We start from the raw sequence: 16821 nt of genomic DNA on the forward strand, positions 1-16821 counted from the left end.
CATGGTCTGGGATTGTATGCAAATGTAGGAGGGCAGGGTTGCCACAGAGTGGTGTTTGAGGGGAGTATGCATTATTCACACGAAATTGAGCTCTAGCCTGACTCCACACCCTAAGGGTTGTCAGCATAGGAAGAGTGATGGCCGAGACGGACTTCGGACATCTATGAATTAGGTTACGAAGTTCAGCATACAAACCCAGTATTGCCGCCTCCAGGATCACCGCAGCATTATCCCTAGGCCGGGAGAGCCACCATCGCACTGTGACCAGTAGAGCCGCCCAATAATATAGAAGCAGTTTAGAAAGTGCCAGGCCTTCTCAATCAATAGGCAAGTGCAGCGTGGATCGGGAAAGTCTACGGGCCCTTCCAGCCCAAATAAACCCAGAGACGATGCCATCAACTCGACGCATTGCGGGATCTGCACCGGTGTATGCCGAAAAAAAATAGATTAAAAAAATAGATAAACTTAGGAATATCATTTTAAAAAGATTAACCCGGCCAATAGTGCTAATCAGAAGGGAAGACCACGCAGTACATTTAGTCTGTAACTGTTGGACAAGGGGGTAAAGATTGTCCGCTAGAAACTTCTTCAAGTCACGTTGCAACGTTACACCCAAATACTTAAAGCAAGAAACTGATCTAATAGGGGCGAAGGAAATGTCGGGTAAGGGCCCTGATGCAAGAGGAAACAGTATGGACTTCTCCCAATTAATGCAGATACTGGAGCAACTGCCGAAGTGATCAAAAGGACTCAGTGCCTCCCTAAGAGATGAATTACAGTCCCTCAACTATAGGAGAGTGTCGTCCGCATAGAGGGAAATCCTATCCTCCCAGTCACCCACCGGTAGGCCATGTAAAGAATCAGATGAGCTGATTAGACAGGCTAAGGGCTCAATTGCCAGGGCAGACAAGCCCGGAGAAAGTGGACAGCCCTGCCGAGTGCCCCTATGGAGAGAAAAAGGGGGGAGAGGATATTGTTAGTACATACTCTCGCAAATGGCACACTGTAAAGGCACCTAATCCACAAAATAAAATGAGGGCGAAATCTAAAGCGACACAGTGTTTCCCATAGATATTCCCACTCAACCGAATCAAAGGCCTTCTCTGCGTCTAGGGACAGCACCACCCCAGGGTCATCCCTATCACGAGCTGCAGAAATAGGGGTGAGCAGTCTCCGTATGTTAATGTCCATACCCTTCCCCGGCATAACACCTATCTGATCATGATGCACCACCGCTGTCATAACCGAACCCAGTCTCCCAGCCAGCACCATGGCGAGTACCTTCACATCAGTATTCAGGAAGGGCACTTTTTTAAACTTGAAATGAAAAAAAATATATATAACAATGTGAAATAGAAGGGAAAAACTCCATTAAAGCAGAACTCCAGGCAAAAACGTCTTTGCATGTCCTTGTTGCTGATTTCCTACCATCACTCAATATATCATCCATCTTCTGGTTCACTCAGTAGTTGCTTTGACATATCCTATTCATTTTCAAATCAAACTGTTAATTCTCTTTGGTTTCCTGTTTGTAGGACCAGTATGTGATTTTTTGCATATCCTGGACTTCCTCTTTAAAAAAAAAACAAGGAGGAGGACAAGCAACTGAAGCTGTTGCTGCCACACACAAAAAATATTCCTAGAAAGGACTGTTGGTTCTATGCACTGTGATCACAAAGGGGGCAAACAAAAATATGTACGATAAAACAAAGCAATTTACAGTAATGTAGCATAATACAGCACAGTGAACACAGGTAAGGGGTAAGGGGGTATACACACCATGTAACCCACCATACTGCAATTCACTGTAATGTAGCACTATACAGCACTGTGTATAGGACTGTATATAGCACTGTCCAGCACTGTATAACAGCAGCTATGTTCCTCTACAAACATTTACAAACACTAACAGTTCCAACCGTGACATCTCTCCCTATTCCATACAAATCCCCACACCCACTGACAAAAAGGTACTTGCAAGCCTGACTTTTATAGGAAGGGACACATATGAAAACACCCATTATTTGCCCTTTTAAGCCACCTGACTACAGTTCAAAAGCTAGAGAGTACATTATTGGTAATTGGTTGTCATATCTTTGAATGGTCAAATTAGTTCAACCTATTTATCGAACTGCAAATGAATTGTGTTTGGATCATACTGAAGTTCAACCTCAATTTATAGCTCATATCTAGTTATAATTAGCTCAAAAACGATAAAACATGGTACCCCAGACCTTGCCATAAAAAGATATTAAATAGGGTTTTGTCTGCAATTCCTATTGAAAAGCTTGAGATAAATGTAAAATAGTTATTTAATGCAATATAACTGTGCTTACAGATTATGGCTTTGGTATAATAATCAAATCTATTTTGTAACAACCATTTGATAATTAAATGCTAGTATAATCCCAATCAGCACTGACACAAACACATCACTTCCTTTACTGGAAGTCACCCAGAGCAAGATTAAAGTTAATACAATTAGTAGCAACTATGAAGTCAGTGTGAAAGGCAGACCCAATTACACATGAGGGCCTGGTATTGGCAGATGCACACACTATAAAATTGCATCTTGCAGGCTATCTAGGACAAATTGTCATTGAAGTTTTGAAAACAGTCTGGCATCTAGTCATTGCATAATATGTAGGTATTAATAGAATAAAAGATCATTGTGTGCTATATGTAATCATAATACATAATACGTGATTATATGCAGATTTACGTTGCATTTGAACTAGTTATTCGATTATTTCTTTTGTATGATTCAGTTTTTAATAATGACAGTAATGTGTATTATTTCATGACCTCATCTCCTATCCATTTGCTGCTGATAATGCCAAGTATCTAAAGCCAATTTTGTGTATTTATTTACTTTTATAGAATAGAGATGGGTTAGAACCCCTATCAGGTTTTATTACTATCTGTGTCCCCATTGGGGAGCTCCACACTCATTATTTGTTCTGGTGACCAGTGCAATAAGACTGAAAAGTGAAAGAAGTTCCAAAGTGATCATTTGTCGCTGGAACAAGTATAGAGGGGAAATCTTCCAGTGGAGAATGAAACTTGATGAAACTTGTATAAGGACTCATCGACACGTGTGTCAATATCATGTGTTTTAATCGTCATTTATTCAGTATTTTAAAGCCTCATAATGGCCCTTTAATGCCTGCCGTGAATATTACAATGGCACCATACAGTGCTGTTCATACAGGAGCTGTAGCTTTGTGTCCTGCTAAAAATTAAGCAGTATGTCGCTTTGATGAGGCAACAAATGTTTGTCAGCCACATCTATTGATTTCAGTGGTAATGCTCTGTCACTGCACCTTAACAGCACCTATAGCATTTATGGCTTGTTAACTGGACATTTAGCGAGAGGCAGGGGAGGTTCCTGTATCCCAGAATGCATTGAGAAATAATAGATTACTGAGGCAGAGCAGCTCCAGTCACTTTCTGTTTGTACAGAGCAGCAATGTTGTAAAACCTTTTCCTTCTCTGTGCGGGTAAAAGCATCATGCCAGACAGCAATACTGACAGTACTATGCAGGAGCAGAGTCGTTGAGAATTATTGTCAGTGGCAACGTTTTTAGTGCTAGCAAAGCTCACAAATGTCTGCTACCACCCCACAACCTAATCACACCTCAAAGTACTGTAGATCAGGTGTTTCCAAACTATGGCCCACCAGCTGTTGAAGTACTACAAGTCTATCATGATTCTGCCTCTGGAGTCTTGCCTTTGGCTCAAATCCACCACCTCCTGCACTCAGGGGCTCAGATCAGAGGAAGATTAATCCAATGAAAAGGTATGTTCATCCAATACTGATCAAAGGTTGTGCAGCTCTATCACAAAGCTGGGGAAGCTTGATATAGACTGTAGTAAAGAACAAAAGAAAAAAGTGCACCAACCTTCCGCATTACATCAGTAAACAGTTCATGTATTTATTAATAAATTCTGCTCACAAGAGTAGCAGTAAAAAAGGCATATAATATCCATAGCCAACACAGGGTTAAAAGTCATGTGCGAGTTCCATCCGGAAGGGAGATAAACTCTTGATCAAGCTAACACAAAATGAACAGAAACACTGACACATACAGCAGTGGCTGAATGCCTTCTATGAATAGGAACTGAATCCAAATTGAATATTTCTATCTATAATCCAGCTCTGAGGAAGAAGGGATCACCCTTCGAAACGCATTAGCTTGACCAAGAGTTTATCTCCCTTCCAGATGGAACTCACACATGACTTTTAAACCTGTGTTGGCTATGGATATTATATGCCCTTTTTACTGCTACTCTTGTGAGTATAATTTATTAATAAATACATAAACTGTTTACTGAGGTAATGCGCAAGGTTGGTGCGCTCTTTTCTTTTGTTCTTTACTACAGTCTTGCCTGTGGCTGTCAGAGTCTTGCAAGGCCTCATGGGACTTGAAGTTCCTCAACACCTAGAGGGCCATAGTTTGAACACCCCTGCTGTAGATCATTTCCTCTACATCACTTCCGCTTTGAGCACTTCCCACTAGAAAAGCAACACTTTTAAGGACAGTTATAAAGAGTTTTCAACACATTGAAAACACATCATGAACCCATCATAAATGCTATAGGAGCATTAGTGAGCATTTCTTCTTTCTTCATGATCAACACATCTGTGAACGAGTCCTAAGGAAAGATTTCCCACTTTCTGATGTGTCTTGAGACAGAAAGCAAATGAAAAGCTGAATTAGATTTTAACCATTTCTTGCCATACACAAATCTAGAAATACGTTTTTGGCTATAAAGGAGAAGTGCAGCCAAAGTTTTCATGGCTGTACTTCTCCTGTGGATCACAGGAGTGCAATTTGTTCTGCACTCCTTTGACCCGTTTTCAGCTGACAGTGGGCTGAAGTTGATGTTGGCTGATGTCACTCAGGAAAAGATCCTGACTTTAAAGGATTCTCCCCAGAGTCTGGATTGGCACCTGGCTCAGGCCCTCAGCTAGCCACTGAGAGCCTGAGACAGCTGCAGAGCAGAGAGTGGTGTCTTCAGTCCCGCTCTCTGCTCACAGCAGCTGTGAGAACGCAACGATCAGTGGTCATGTGATCGCTGAGTTCTCACCCTTAGAACCAGCAGGGGACCAATGCAGCATCGGAGAGAAAAAAAAAAGTCCATACTTCTCTTTTAATTGCACTTCTGCATGCATGTGCCCACCAGCCTTTAGCATCACACTTCTTAAGGTTAGATAAACTCTGGCCAATCACTGCTGTGAATTAAGCAATCAATTGCATGCATTTTCCCATCAGCCTATAGAATCACAAATCCATAAGTTTAGATAAACTCTGTCCAATCACTGCTGTTTCTCAGGAGATCCTTTTAGTTTTGTTTCTAACAGCTTTTTTTCCTAATATGGCATGCAGGTACTAATGTACACTGTAAAACTCCAACGTAAGACAGGCTTCAGCTCAGATCCCAGCCCATCTGTCACACCCCCTGACATGTTTCACCCACATTGGGCTGTAGCCCAACTTTCAGTTAGCTGGAGCAGGTGTATTGCCAAATGTGCTATACTCAGTGCTTAGGCTGGGGTTCTGGATATAGCCGGCTTAAAGTGGAACTTTAAGTATAACATTAAAAATGGGTGAACAGGTAGGATTTTTAATGCAGAAGAGACATGCAGCTACCTACCTGCCTGTCTAACCCTATACAGGGAGATTGTGCAAGAGCGGGAGTGACACCATTTCCGTCTGTCCAATGATGTTGCATTGGAGGTGAGTATAGTTCCGCTTTGAAGAGAACCAGTTTAGGGCACAGTGACAGGCTCACCTAATAGGGCACCACCCCACACACTTATGTTCACCTTCACTGCACTTTCCTGCAGTTCTGGTTGCTTTTTTAGAGCCCTTGGAAATACTTGGTACTTTCAATCATGGGGGAGCATGTGGACTTATCCCCTTTTTCCTAGGCCTGAGCAGCCAGTCTAGCATTGTCACTAGCAATGTAACCTGTTGGAGAAGGTCATTAACCCTATGTAAGCTTTAAAACAGATCAACACAGAATGTTTACATGTAGTGCTTCCAAATGTGAACAGGGTAGCGGGGACTGCAGGGAAGGCAAGTGTCACTCAGAAAGGCACGCCCTTATTAAAACAACCTGCCTTTTCAGGGAAATAGGACAAAATCTCTTTAGTTAGTTAGAAAAGTATTGTATTCACAGATAAATTGAGCCATCACCCAAACTCATCATTCATCCTTACCATACAAATTGATACTGCTGCAAAATTGTCAAAAGTGAGAACATATGCCCAATTTATAAAAGGTACAATTAAAAAAATGTGACTTATCTGTTTGACCTATCATAGTTACATAGTTAGTCTGGCTTAAAAAAGACAAAATTCCATCCAGTTCAACCATTAAAAAAAAAAAGTTATAATCCTATACCCACAGTTGATCCAGAGTTAAGCAAAAAAAAAAAACCCAGCAATGAAATCATTATATTTTATAGATTACTATTACAAAGAAAAGGAAAGAGATGGCAAATCAGTTTCATCACTAGGTGGGTTGTGAAGCTTTGCACTTTACAGAACACACAGATGTATAGGTTTGTGTAGAAATAAATTTCTATTTGTAAGTGCCTTGGATAGTAATGGTTATTTTATGTCCTGCAGTGGAAGTCTGCACTTTGAGTGATTGCAACTGCTGACTTCCACTGAGTTATGATTATTATCAACAAACCACAGCATCTTGTGATCATTTGGAAGAAGATGTAGGTTGGCCTCCGTGATATATGGAAGTTGCAAGCATATAGTTCAATAACTCAGTTTACCACACTTCTCCCAAAGATCGATCAATGCACATGAGCACAACTCCAAATAACATCTAATGCTGGACAGTTGGGGGTCATTGTAAGTATCATTATGTTGACTATCACTTGTGGGCAGTTTGAAAGGCATCTAGGGTTGAATATGTTCAATTTTAAAGCATTGTTCTTGTTTTATGATGTATTTGCTGTTTATTGGTGTATTTTTGTCTTTGTAAAAATAGTGCCATGATACATTTACACAGTACTTCCAATTTTCTGCTTGGGAAAGTGGCTGTAAAACTGGCAATACACAGCTTGTCTTCTCCTAATTAGGCGTTTGATTGTCAAATTCAAAGACTCAGAGGCACAACATTAACAAAAAAAGAGACCTTTTCCAAAATTAAGTATTTAGCGTCTGGTTTCTGATCTCGGTACAGTTCATCTTATACAGCCATGGTACACATACGGGTCTCTTATCTTTTTATTACAGGTAATCCTAAAGAAAGCAGTCGTGTTCCTGTGTATATTAAAGTTCTGGATGTAAATGACAATGCCCCGGAGTTTGCAACAGTGTATGAGATATTCGTTTGTGAAAACGCAAAGGCAGAACAGGTGTGTATATGTGATCTCCTGGCAATTAAGTTCCATTTAAAACTGCAAAGCAGCTGATCCATGTGGCCCATTTATTGCACCCTTGAGCTGAAGATTATTATTTTACAGTTAGCAGACATCTGCTTTGCAACAAGCTTAACATCGTACACAATTACATGCTTGTCAACACGAGTACTGTATATCTCTGTCCATTGGTCACTGAGTTTTTTCACAAGTAACCTATCTATATGTATTTTAATTCCTCGGATACTTTATTGCAAAGAAAAAAAAAACACGTACAAAAAGGCCTGAGGACCAAGGCAAACAGTACACTAAAACTAAAAGGAGTATGAATAACACGTTACATTAAGGAACGTCAGCATTACAGAACAAACAAGCTAATCTGATTAGTAGAGGCAGGAGACAGTTTAAATATTAGCCATAAACGTAGTTTCCAAAATTTAGAATATGTAACAAGGGAGCAAAAAAGAGGGGGGGGGGGGACAACAAATGGTGTGTGATGAGCTGAAGTCTCGGTACTAAAGGGAATGCTTTAGGTGGAGCATAAAAATCAGAGCAATACATTCCTATAAGGAAAATATAAGGATTGGGACAGTCGCTAAAGTAATGTTACTTTTAGGGAGATGACATTCCGTTTGGTAATCCTTGTATGGGAATCTAGCCAGGACAAGCTAATGTCAAGGAGAAGAGAAGGGGGAAAGAGAAAGGAGACAAGAGGGGAAGGGAAAGAAATAAGGTGAGCAACAGAGGAAGAGGGAGGAGGAATGGGAGTTGTATGCATTTTGTATTGTATGCTAAGGTCAGATTGCTCAGGTTTGTGACAGCTTTCCATTACGTTTCATCTTTGGCTGGTCTCATTTTGATACAGTACTCTTTGCATGAAAATATATGACCTTTTTCTTAAGATATAACTAATGTATGCAAAAAAAATCCTTATGCAAACTAGTAGCTGTAGGGAGGGAATGGGTAGTCTCTGTGATGTTCTGTTCAGGATGAAGCTATAGTTTTTACCTGACTGTTGAGTTTTCTGTTGCATAGCTGGACATATAGGACACATATTAAATGTGTATATGTACTTAAGATATGTATTATTTATAAATGTTCCATAGGTGCTACCTCAATGGGCCCAGTGCCAGAATGGGAATAAAATGCAGCCACATAAATGATAACAGATCACATTTGTATGCTTGACCAAATTCTGTTTGGTCCAGTGAAGTAAATGAAATGGCACCAATTACTCAGTAAAGCAAGTGTAAAATATACACTATATTGCCAAAAGTATTGGGATGCCTGCCTTTACACAAATATGAACTTTAATGGCATCTTAGTCCATAGGGTTTAATATTATGTTGGCCCACGCTTTGCAGCTATAACAGCTTCAACTCTTCTAGGAGGGCTGTCCACAAGGTTTAGGAGTGTGTCTCTGGGAATGTTTGACCATTCTTCCAGAAGTGCATTTGTGAGGTTCGACACTGATGTCAGACGAAAAGGCCTGGCTATCAGTCCCTAATTCATCCCAAAGGTGTTCTGTTGGGTAGAGATGCAGGCTAGTCAAGTTCTTCCACCCCAAACTTGCTCATCCATGTCTTTATGGACCTTGCTTTGTGCACTGGTCTGCAGTCATGTTGGAACAGGAAGGGGCCATCCCCAAACTGTTCCCACAAAGTTGGACAATGCCCAAAATGTCTTGGTAAGCTGACTCCTTAAGAGTTCCCATCACTGGAACTAAGGGACCAAGCACAAGTCCTGATAAACAACTCCACACCATAATCCCCCTCCACCAAACGTAACACAATGCAGTCAGGCAAGTTCTCCTGGCAACTGGCAAACCCAGACTCATCCATTGAATTGCCAGATAGAGAAGCGTGATTAGTCACTCCAGAGAACACATCTCCACTGCTCTAAAGTCCAGTGGCGACGTGCTTTACACGACTGCATCCAACACTTTGCATTGCACTTAGTAATGTAAGGCTTGGATGCAGCTGCTTGGCCATGGAAACCCATTCCATGAAGCTCTCCGTGTACTTTTGTAGTGCTAATATGAAGGCCACATGAAGTTTGGAGGTCTTTAGCTATTGATTCTGTAGACAGTTGTCGACTTCTGCTTTCTGTGCTGACTCTCTCATCTTACGTGGTTTACCACATCGTGGCTGAGTTGCTGTTGTTCCCAGTTTCTTCCACTTTGCTATAATACCACTAACAGTTAACTGTGGACTATTTAGTAGCAAGGAAATTTCATGGATGGACTTATTGCACAGGTGGCAACCTATCACAATGCCACGCTTGAATTCACTGCGCTCCTGAGAGCGACCTATTCTTTCACAAATGTTTGTAGAAGCAGTGTGCATGCCTAGGTGCTTGATTTTATACACCTGTGGCCATGGATATGATTGGAACACCTGAATCCAATGATTTGGAGGGGTGTCCCAATACGTTTGGCAATATAGTGCTCATTATATAGGCTAAAGACAGTAAGGCAGTTTTGCTAACATAAAAAAGAAAGAAAACAAAGCTTATTGTGAAAGAGCTGCCCAGAGAGCAACATGTTTCTCATGATGACACCAAGATACTATTAATGACCCTAATGCCATGTAGAATTTGCAAGTTTGGCAACATTTTGTATTGCCTGTCTAGTTCTGATATTTATTTCTGGTGTTTATATAGCATAAACAGTTTACACAGTACTTTACATACTGCACAATCACATCAGTCCCTGCTCTCAAGGAGTTTACAATCTTAGGTATCTGTCTAACATGCAAACACGCATGTACTGTATACTAGGGCTAATTTAGACAGGAGCAAATGCCCAGCCTTTTGTTGAATTGTGGGAGGAAACCAGCATTGCCAGAGGTATACCCATGCAAGCACTGGGAAAACAGGTCAACTCAATACAGAATGTAAGCTCCATGAGCAGGGCCCTCTGTATTCCTATTCCTTCTGTATTGAACTGCATTGTAATTGTATTGTCTCCCTTTATATTGTAAAGCGCTGCGCAAACTGTTGGCACTATATAAATCCTGTATATTAATACAGATAGTCGGTCTGGGACCTGAACTGAGGGCCACAGTTCTGTAAGACAGAAGTACTAACCATTAAGGCATTGTACTATAATAAATCCTGTATGACTAGGCTGGGCCCTTTAGCATACATATAGGCCCTATGAGTTCCTATACCTATACGCCAGAACTCTGTGATATTATATTCACTATCTAATCATAAAATAAGCCTACATTTTGCACTTGGCCTTGTAAATCTTAGCATAGATATAAACTTGTCTGTGGTTCACTATGTCAAGACTGGCATTTCCAAACCACTGCATAATTTTACTCTAGTGTTTATGGTTTAATAAAATAAGAAAAAGAAGAATAAACTGCAAACAACATCAATTTTGTATGAGAGCATAAATACTTAGAATAATGGTTAACCTGTGCTGTTAGCATTGTGTTTTTTAGCTATCATAAGGTGTAAATTGTGTTGATAAGGCACCATGCATATTCTTTAATGCGACAAAAGAAATAATTATCATATAGATCTTAGGTAAACCTAGGAGAATGTAGCTTGAAGATAGCTGCACAGATTATTGTTATGTATTTCCATTGCAGTTTGCTTCCATAATAGTATTCACTTTAAGTGGCCCCAAATGACCACTTAGAATACTATTACCATTTATACTGTAATGTTCTGTAAAGCACTCTTTTGCAACTAAACCTACAAGTAAAGGGCTGCTGCAAATAGAAAACAGAGCATTTTAAAGGATTAGATGAAACATAAAAACTGTTAGGGAAAAAAAAATCTCCTGCAGATTTACTGTTTAATTCCCAATCCTCCCATGTGATGTTTGTCATCTTTCACCTCTGCTCTCCCTGTAACTTCCATATATATTGTCAGTGCATGCGGAGAGGGAGGATACCAGCTATTTTGTGTCACAGCAGTAACGGAGCCTGGGTAGATCATCTCGGAATGTCACAGATTTTTTAAAACGTCACACTGGCAGTTCAGATAGTACTTTCTGTGCTATAATTAAGAGCTTTCATCTTATAATGTTCTTTTTTAAAGCTAATTAAACTGTAATTCCACTTGAAGTATTTCTAATCCTTTCATTAATGACTAAAACTAGGAATTTCTAAAGTTTCATATGTGTCCCTGCATGTATATAGAGAGATTTTCATTGCTTTTGTGGTTTACAGAAATCGAAAATTGCCTCTAAGATAAAGAATGCTTGGTTTGCCATGTAGGTAAAGGCTTATGTTGAAGTAATTTCAGGTGTAATTATAAAGCATGCTAAATATTCAGCACTTCACATGACAAATATTGTGACATTTTTTGTATTTTAAAGTGATAGGAAACTATCCTTTTTTTGTTAATAAGACCCATACTAGCATATTATAGAAGATTTTCCTTTTAAATGGAGCCCTCCAATGCCAAGCTGTCACCAATTCTGGTGCTTCCATCTTCTCCTTCTGTTCCTTCCGGGTTCATGCTCTCCAGATATTTGATTGGCTGAGCTGCAAAGATATCACTCCCGCTCATGTGCGCAAGAGTCAAAATTGCGGCACAGCACTCTCTGCATTTGTGGCACATTCAGTGTGCTCTGAATGCAGAGCGCACAGCACATGTGCAGCGACATCATCCCTAGAGCAGATGTGAATATCTCTTTCCGCTCTGCCACTTCCCCAACCATTTCAATAAACTGGTTTAGGCCATTGTCTAGTTGAACTTTAAAGTCTGACCAGGATTCCAGTGTCCACTTACAGTTTGTTTTTCCATTACTCACGCACACTTTTGCAAAACTGCAAGTCTATAACAGCGACTTAATGATAATAATTGCATATTACAATGATAATGAAAACCTAAAGTATCACTGAAAAGCATCACTTAAAGCTGAAGGTTAGTGAAACAGCAAAATACACAGATAAAATACTTATTTAGGAGTTTTTTTACTTGCCAAAGGATTTGCATTTCTGTTTATCCAGTTCTGAGTTTTACACAGCTCTGCCACACACATAGCCCTGTCTTGTCCCTCCCTCAGCCTGTGACTGGACAGTAAGGCCTTGTTCAGATCTGGTGATTTGGGATAGTGGGTGTATTTGCTGCAAATTTGCCCATGACTCTAAATTGCGCTGCAATCCTGGTAAAACGCACCACGTGTATTTGTGTGTCATTCCTTTTTAATGGCACCTCAAACATTGTGCGGTTGTGCCGCGATTGTATCACAATTTATCCTGTGGCAATTGCAGAAAACCACATAGAACAGAACTTGTCACCCAAAAGAAGTTCTTGCTCAGTTTTGAATGACAAGCTTCACACAATACGTTTTTAATGTGATTCTCGTGTGATTCTGTCACGACTGAATGCGTTTGAGATGCCATTAAAAATTAATGGCACATGTGCGGTGTGTTTTGCCAAAATTGCAGTGGGATTTGGAATTGCAGGCAGAATTGCACCAATTCCACCAAAATCCCAAATTGCCTGATGCCATGGGCCTCAAAGGAGAAGCAGCAGACTGCTGAGATTATCTCTCTGTCATTCTTTCCTTTTCTTCTATCAGCATGTTTCTCATTAGTACATGAACACAACTGACTTGTGCTTATTCTTCATGGATAGTCCAGGCAGGGCAAACGGGGGAGTATTCACGGATAGTCCAGGCAGGGCAAACAGGGGGATTCACGGATAGTCTAGGCAGGCCAAACAGGGGGGGTATGCACACTCACAGTTCTGGCAGGGGTCACCTCTGGCACACACAGCCGGCAGCAGGCAACGATACTCCTTGTCACACAGCGGGTAATCCAACAGAATATTTCTGGACACACAGCGAGTACTTCCAGCCGAGTATTTCTGGGCACAGGGATCGGCAGCAGATTATTTCTGGGCCCACAGCGGTGGCAGAGTATTTTTGGGCACACAGCGACAGCAGAGTATTTCTAGGCACCAGCGACAGCAGAGTATTTCTGGGCACAAGCGACAGCAGAGTATTTCTGGGCACAGGGATCGGCAGGGTGCTCAGCGGGGATGGCTGCGGGAGTCTGGCCACAGCCCAGACCTCCTGGCAGCAGCTCCAGACCTCCTGGCAGCAGCTCCAGGGACCAGCGGGAAGAAAAAGCACAGGCTGGGTCCAGCTCCAGCCTTTTTAAAGCTGGAGCAGGATGCTTCCCGCTTGCCCTGGCAACATCCGGCCCAGCGCTGCGTTGCCGGGGCAACGAGGCACGCCCCCCTGACTCGGGCTGCGAATTCGTGAGCGCGGCCTTTGTCTCAGGCGAGCGCAGAGTGTGGGAAGCCTCGTGCCTGCGCTGTGCCCACCGGGGGGGACGCGCTGAGACATCCCGGCGGCCTGTGCCGGGGGTCTCCTGGCGGGAGGTCGCAACTCTCCGGTGACATTGCCGGGAGAGGTGCGACCCGCACCACAGGGGCTGCTTCCTCCCATCCTGCACAGCCTTTTGAAGTAGGCTATGACAGGATGTGAGGAATCTGCAAGGGGGGAGGGAAGGGTGAAGGGACAGGAGAGGGACAGCAGGCACAGGGGGGGGTGGGGGCACGGGGCACACCGAGACAGCATCCAAAAAATCTGACATGCTGGTTGTACCCAAGTTGATCAGGGGATTGGGTACAATCAGCGTGTCCGTACATGGATTGAATTTTGAGCGATCCTGCTGAACTGGCCGAGATGCTAACTGTGTGTGGCCAGCTTCAGGAAGCCCACAGACGATTCATCTTTCTTTCCTTAGAAAGAAATTAAAGTTGCTGAATTCCACCATCAACACAGTCAGTGTTGATGGGGGAATGCCTCTTACAGCACTTTTGTGTTCTGTCTGGGGGGGGGGGGGGTCGGTGAATTCATGGGGAACCTTCCCGGCTGGCAGAACACAATGATTAGCTATAGCCGCTGGCAGTATTTGCATGTGGAAAAAAAACGACAGGCTGGTTGTACCCAAGTTGATCGATGGATCGACTTGGGTACAATCAACCTGCCCATACATGTATTGAATCTTGACCAGACCCTACTGAACTGGCTGAATTTCATTCAATCTATCGCAAGCTTTACTTCTGCTATACCAAGCTGCAAAAGGTTGATACCAGGTCAAAATTAGATACAATGCTTGCATTAAAAAATACATTTAGTAATCTAATAATACATATAAATCTGCATTAATTTGCATCTTTTATATCTGCCTTGAGTATAGTTTTGCTGTCCCCCTGTCCAATACAACATCTATTCACTTTCCCTCACTCCCACAGCAGAGAAGTGTAATAACAGACAAGTACTGTATGTTATTCTTAGCAATTTTAAGCGGGTGAGAGGCAGCAGAAGAAGAGGCGCAGGGCATAGGAGATATACCCTTGATTTTTCTTAGCTTCTGTGCCTAAGGTCTTCAAGGGGTTAATGTACTTATGGTCTATACATGAAGTACTGATATCCAAGATTTTGCAAAGCCTGACATCTGGGCCTTTTAATTATTATAATTGGTTTGTTACCAGATAAGCAGCTACTTCAAGTACTGAAGTATGTTTTATGTTTGGATTTCAGTCTAACCAGATGGAAACTTCATCCTGCAGATTAGCACTCAAGTAACCAGGAAGTACTCAATAGTACATTTCATGTTAGAAGTACTCAAAGATATAAATGGTGTTTGCCTATCCAGCTTCTTACATTCAGATCGAGAAACAAACATATTTCACTACATTCCCCAGCCATTGCAAACAGACCTTGGCCTGCATTTGTAAAATCAAGGAACAGCATTTCCCCAGTCAATCAAGGCTTTCCCCTAGAAAAGCGAAAGCCCAGATGCCCGTCTGCTCTCCTTACTTCCCCCATGATATGGATAAGCATTCATTATCAGTCAATCCAGGCAGATGTTTTTAGCGAAAGATCTAGCTTCTATCAGTCATTATTTTTATTACTACTTTGTTAGCTTGTCTGGCCTAATGTTTCAAATGAAATAATAATTCTAAAGTTCAACAGGCAAACCGACATATACACAGCTTATATTGATATATGGAAGCTGTTAAACCTGCTAAACGATTTGAAATTGAATTTCTGATCATCCAGTTCTGAGAATTACACAGTTTTGCCACACAGCATAGTCCTGTCTGGAAGGAGACCTGGTTGTTTTGCTGCAGGAGTTCTACTTTCACTTATAGGTCCCCTTTCTGCCCCAATCCTGTGACTGGACAGTGAAAAGAGAAGCAGCACGCTGCTGAGCCTACCTCTGGTGTCACAAGCTATCAACAAGCTACTTGTAGTGCTGCACACCTGATTGGCTGCTTGTGCTGCGTCTCCCTTCCCCTCTCAGCTGTACAGAGACTTTAGGATGCTGATTCCAGGTACTTAAACAGCTTGTATTAAAAAAAACAACATACCTTCAACGACATATTAATGACTGCAGAGTTGCATTATATCTACCCGAAGTTTAGATATAAATTAGAAACTGCTCATTTGCATGCATACTGGATATGATGAATTTTCACACCTCCCCTAAATAACTACTCTGGGAGGTTATATTTATTGAAAAAAGGCATATTTTGCATTCTAGTTGCACATAATTTAACACAATATACTGTATGTTATGCAATATGTTTTCTTTTATTTTGGTATAAAGGAAAATGTTTTTGATTGAGCTATTATTTGACCTTGCTGAATATATTTATTACAGATAATACATACTGTGAGTGCAGTGGATAAGGATGATTCATACAGTGGACTTCGGTTTTCTTATTCATCAGCAGATACCAACTTTACTGTCAAAGATAATGGAGGTTAGTGTGCCCGAATTAAATGCTTTGTGATTGTTGGGTCTGCTATGAAAGTGATTATAACGTTATGTACTCTGATTGCAGATAACACAGCCAGCATATACACTAGAAGAAATGGATATAGTCGCCATGAGATGAATACATACCTCTTACCAGTGGTCATTTCTGATTATGGGTTCCCTGTGCAGATTAGCACTGGTACTCTGACCATCCGTGTGTGTGCCTGCGACCACAAGGGTAACATGCAGTCTTGTACAGCTGAAGCGCTAAGCCACCCCACGGGTTTGAGTACAGGAGCATTGATTGCCATTCTCCTCTGCATTATAATACTGCTAGGTAAGACTATAGAAAACTGCATTGTTTGGTTTCTGCTTCAGTGAAATATTTATCAACTGAAAAACATAGCTAATTTGATTTATGATAACGATGCCAGCACCCTTTGTGTTTGCTGGAAGCTCTCACTTTGCAATTAAGCCTGAACTTTGGTAATAGTTATATAGGTACTCAGTATGAAAAAAAGACAATTGATCATGGAGTTCAGCCAAAAGAGCAAAATACATGTATTAAAAACCTGCATAGATACTACCTGGATCAACAATCCACAGGGTTTTTGCATAGATACTACCTGGATCAACAATCCACAGGGTTTTTGCATAGATACTACCTGGATCAACAATCCACAGGGTTTTT

At 41.4% G+C, this 16821-nt stretch overlaps 1 protein-coding gene across 1 annotated transcript in view; it reads left to right on the forward strand.

Moving 5' to 3' along the window:
* LOC149463736 (cadherin-6-like) overlaps positions 1-16821 on the forward strand; it is a 483303-nt gene that overhangs the window by 443199 nt on the left and 23283 nt on the right. Inside the window, exons 9-11 of the mRNA XM_089674844.1 lie at positions 7262-7383; positions 16032-16134; positions 16216-16467. Of these exons, the coding sequence (XP_089530970.1) occupies positions 7262-7383; positions 16032-16134; positions 16216-16467 (477 nt within the window). The remainder of the gene's footprint in view (positions 1-7261; positions 7384-16031; positions 16135-16215; positions 16468-16821) is intronic.

The sequence above is a fragment of the Staurois parvus genome, unplaced genomic scaffold (assembly GCF_062004578.1).
Source record: "Staurois parvus isolate SC_StPar_1 unplaced genomic scaffold, SC_StPar_1.0 ptg000153l, whole genome shotgun sequence".
NCBI lineage: Eukaryota > Metazoa > Chordata > Amphibia > Anura > Ranidae > Staurois > Staurois parvus.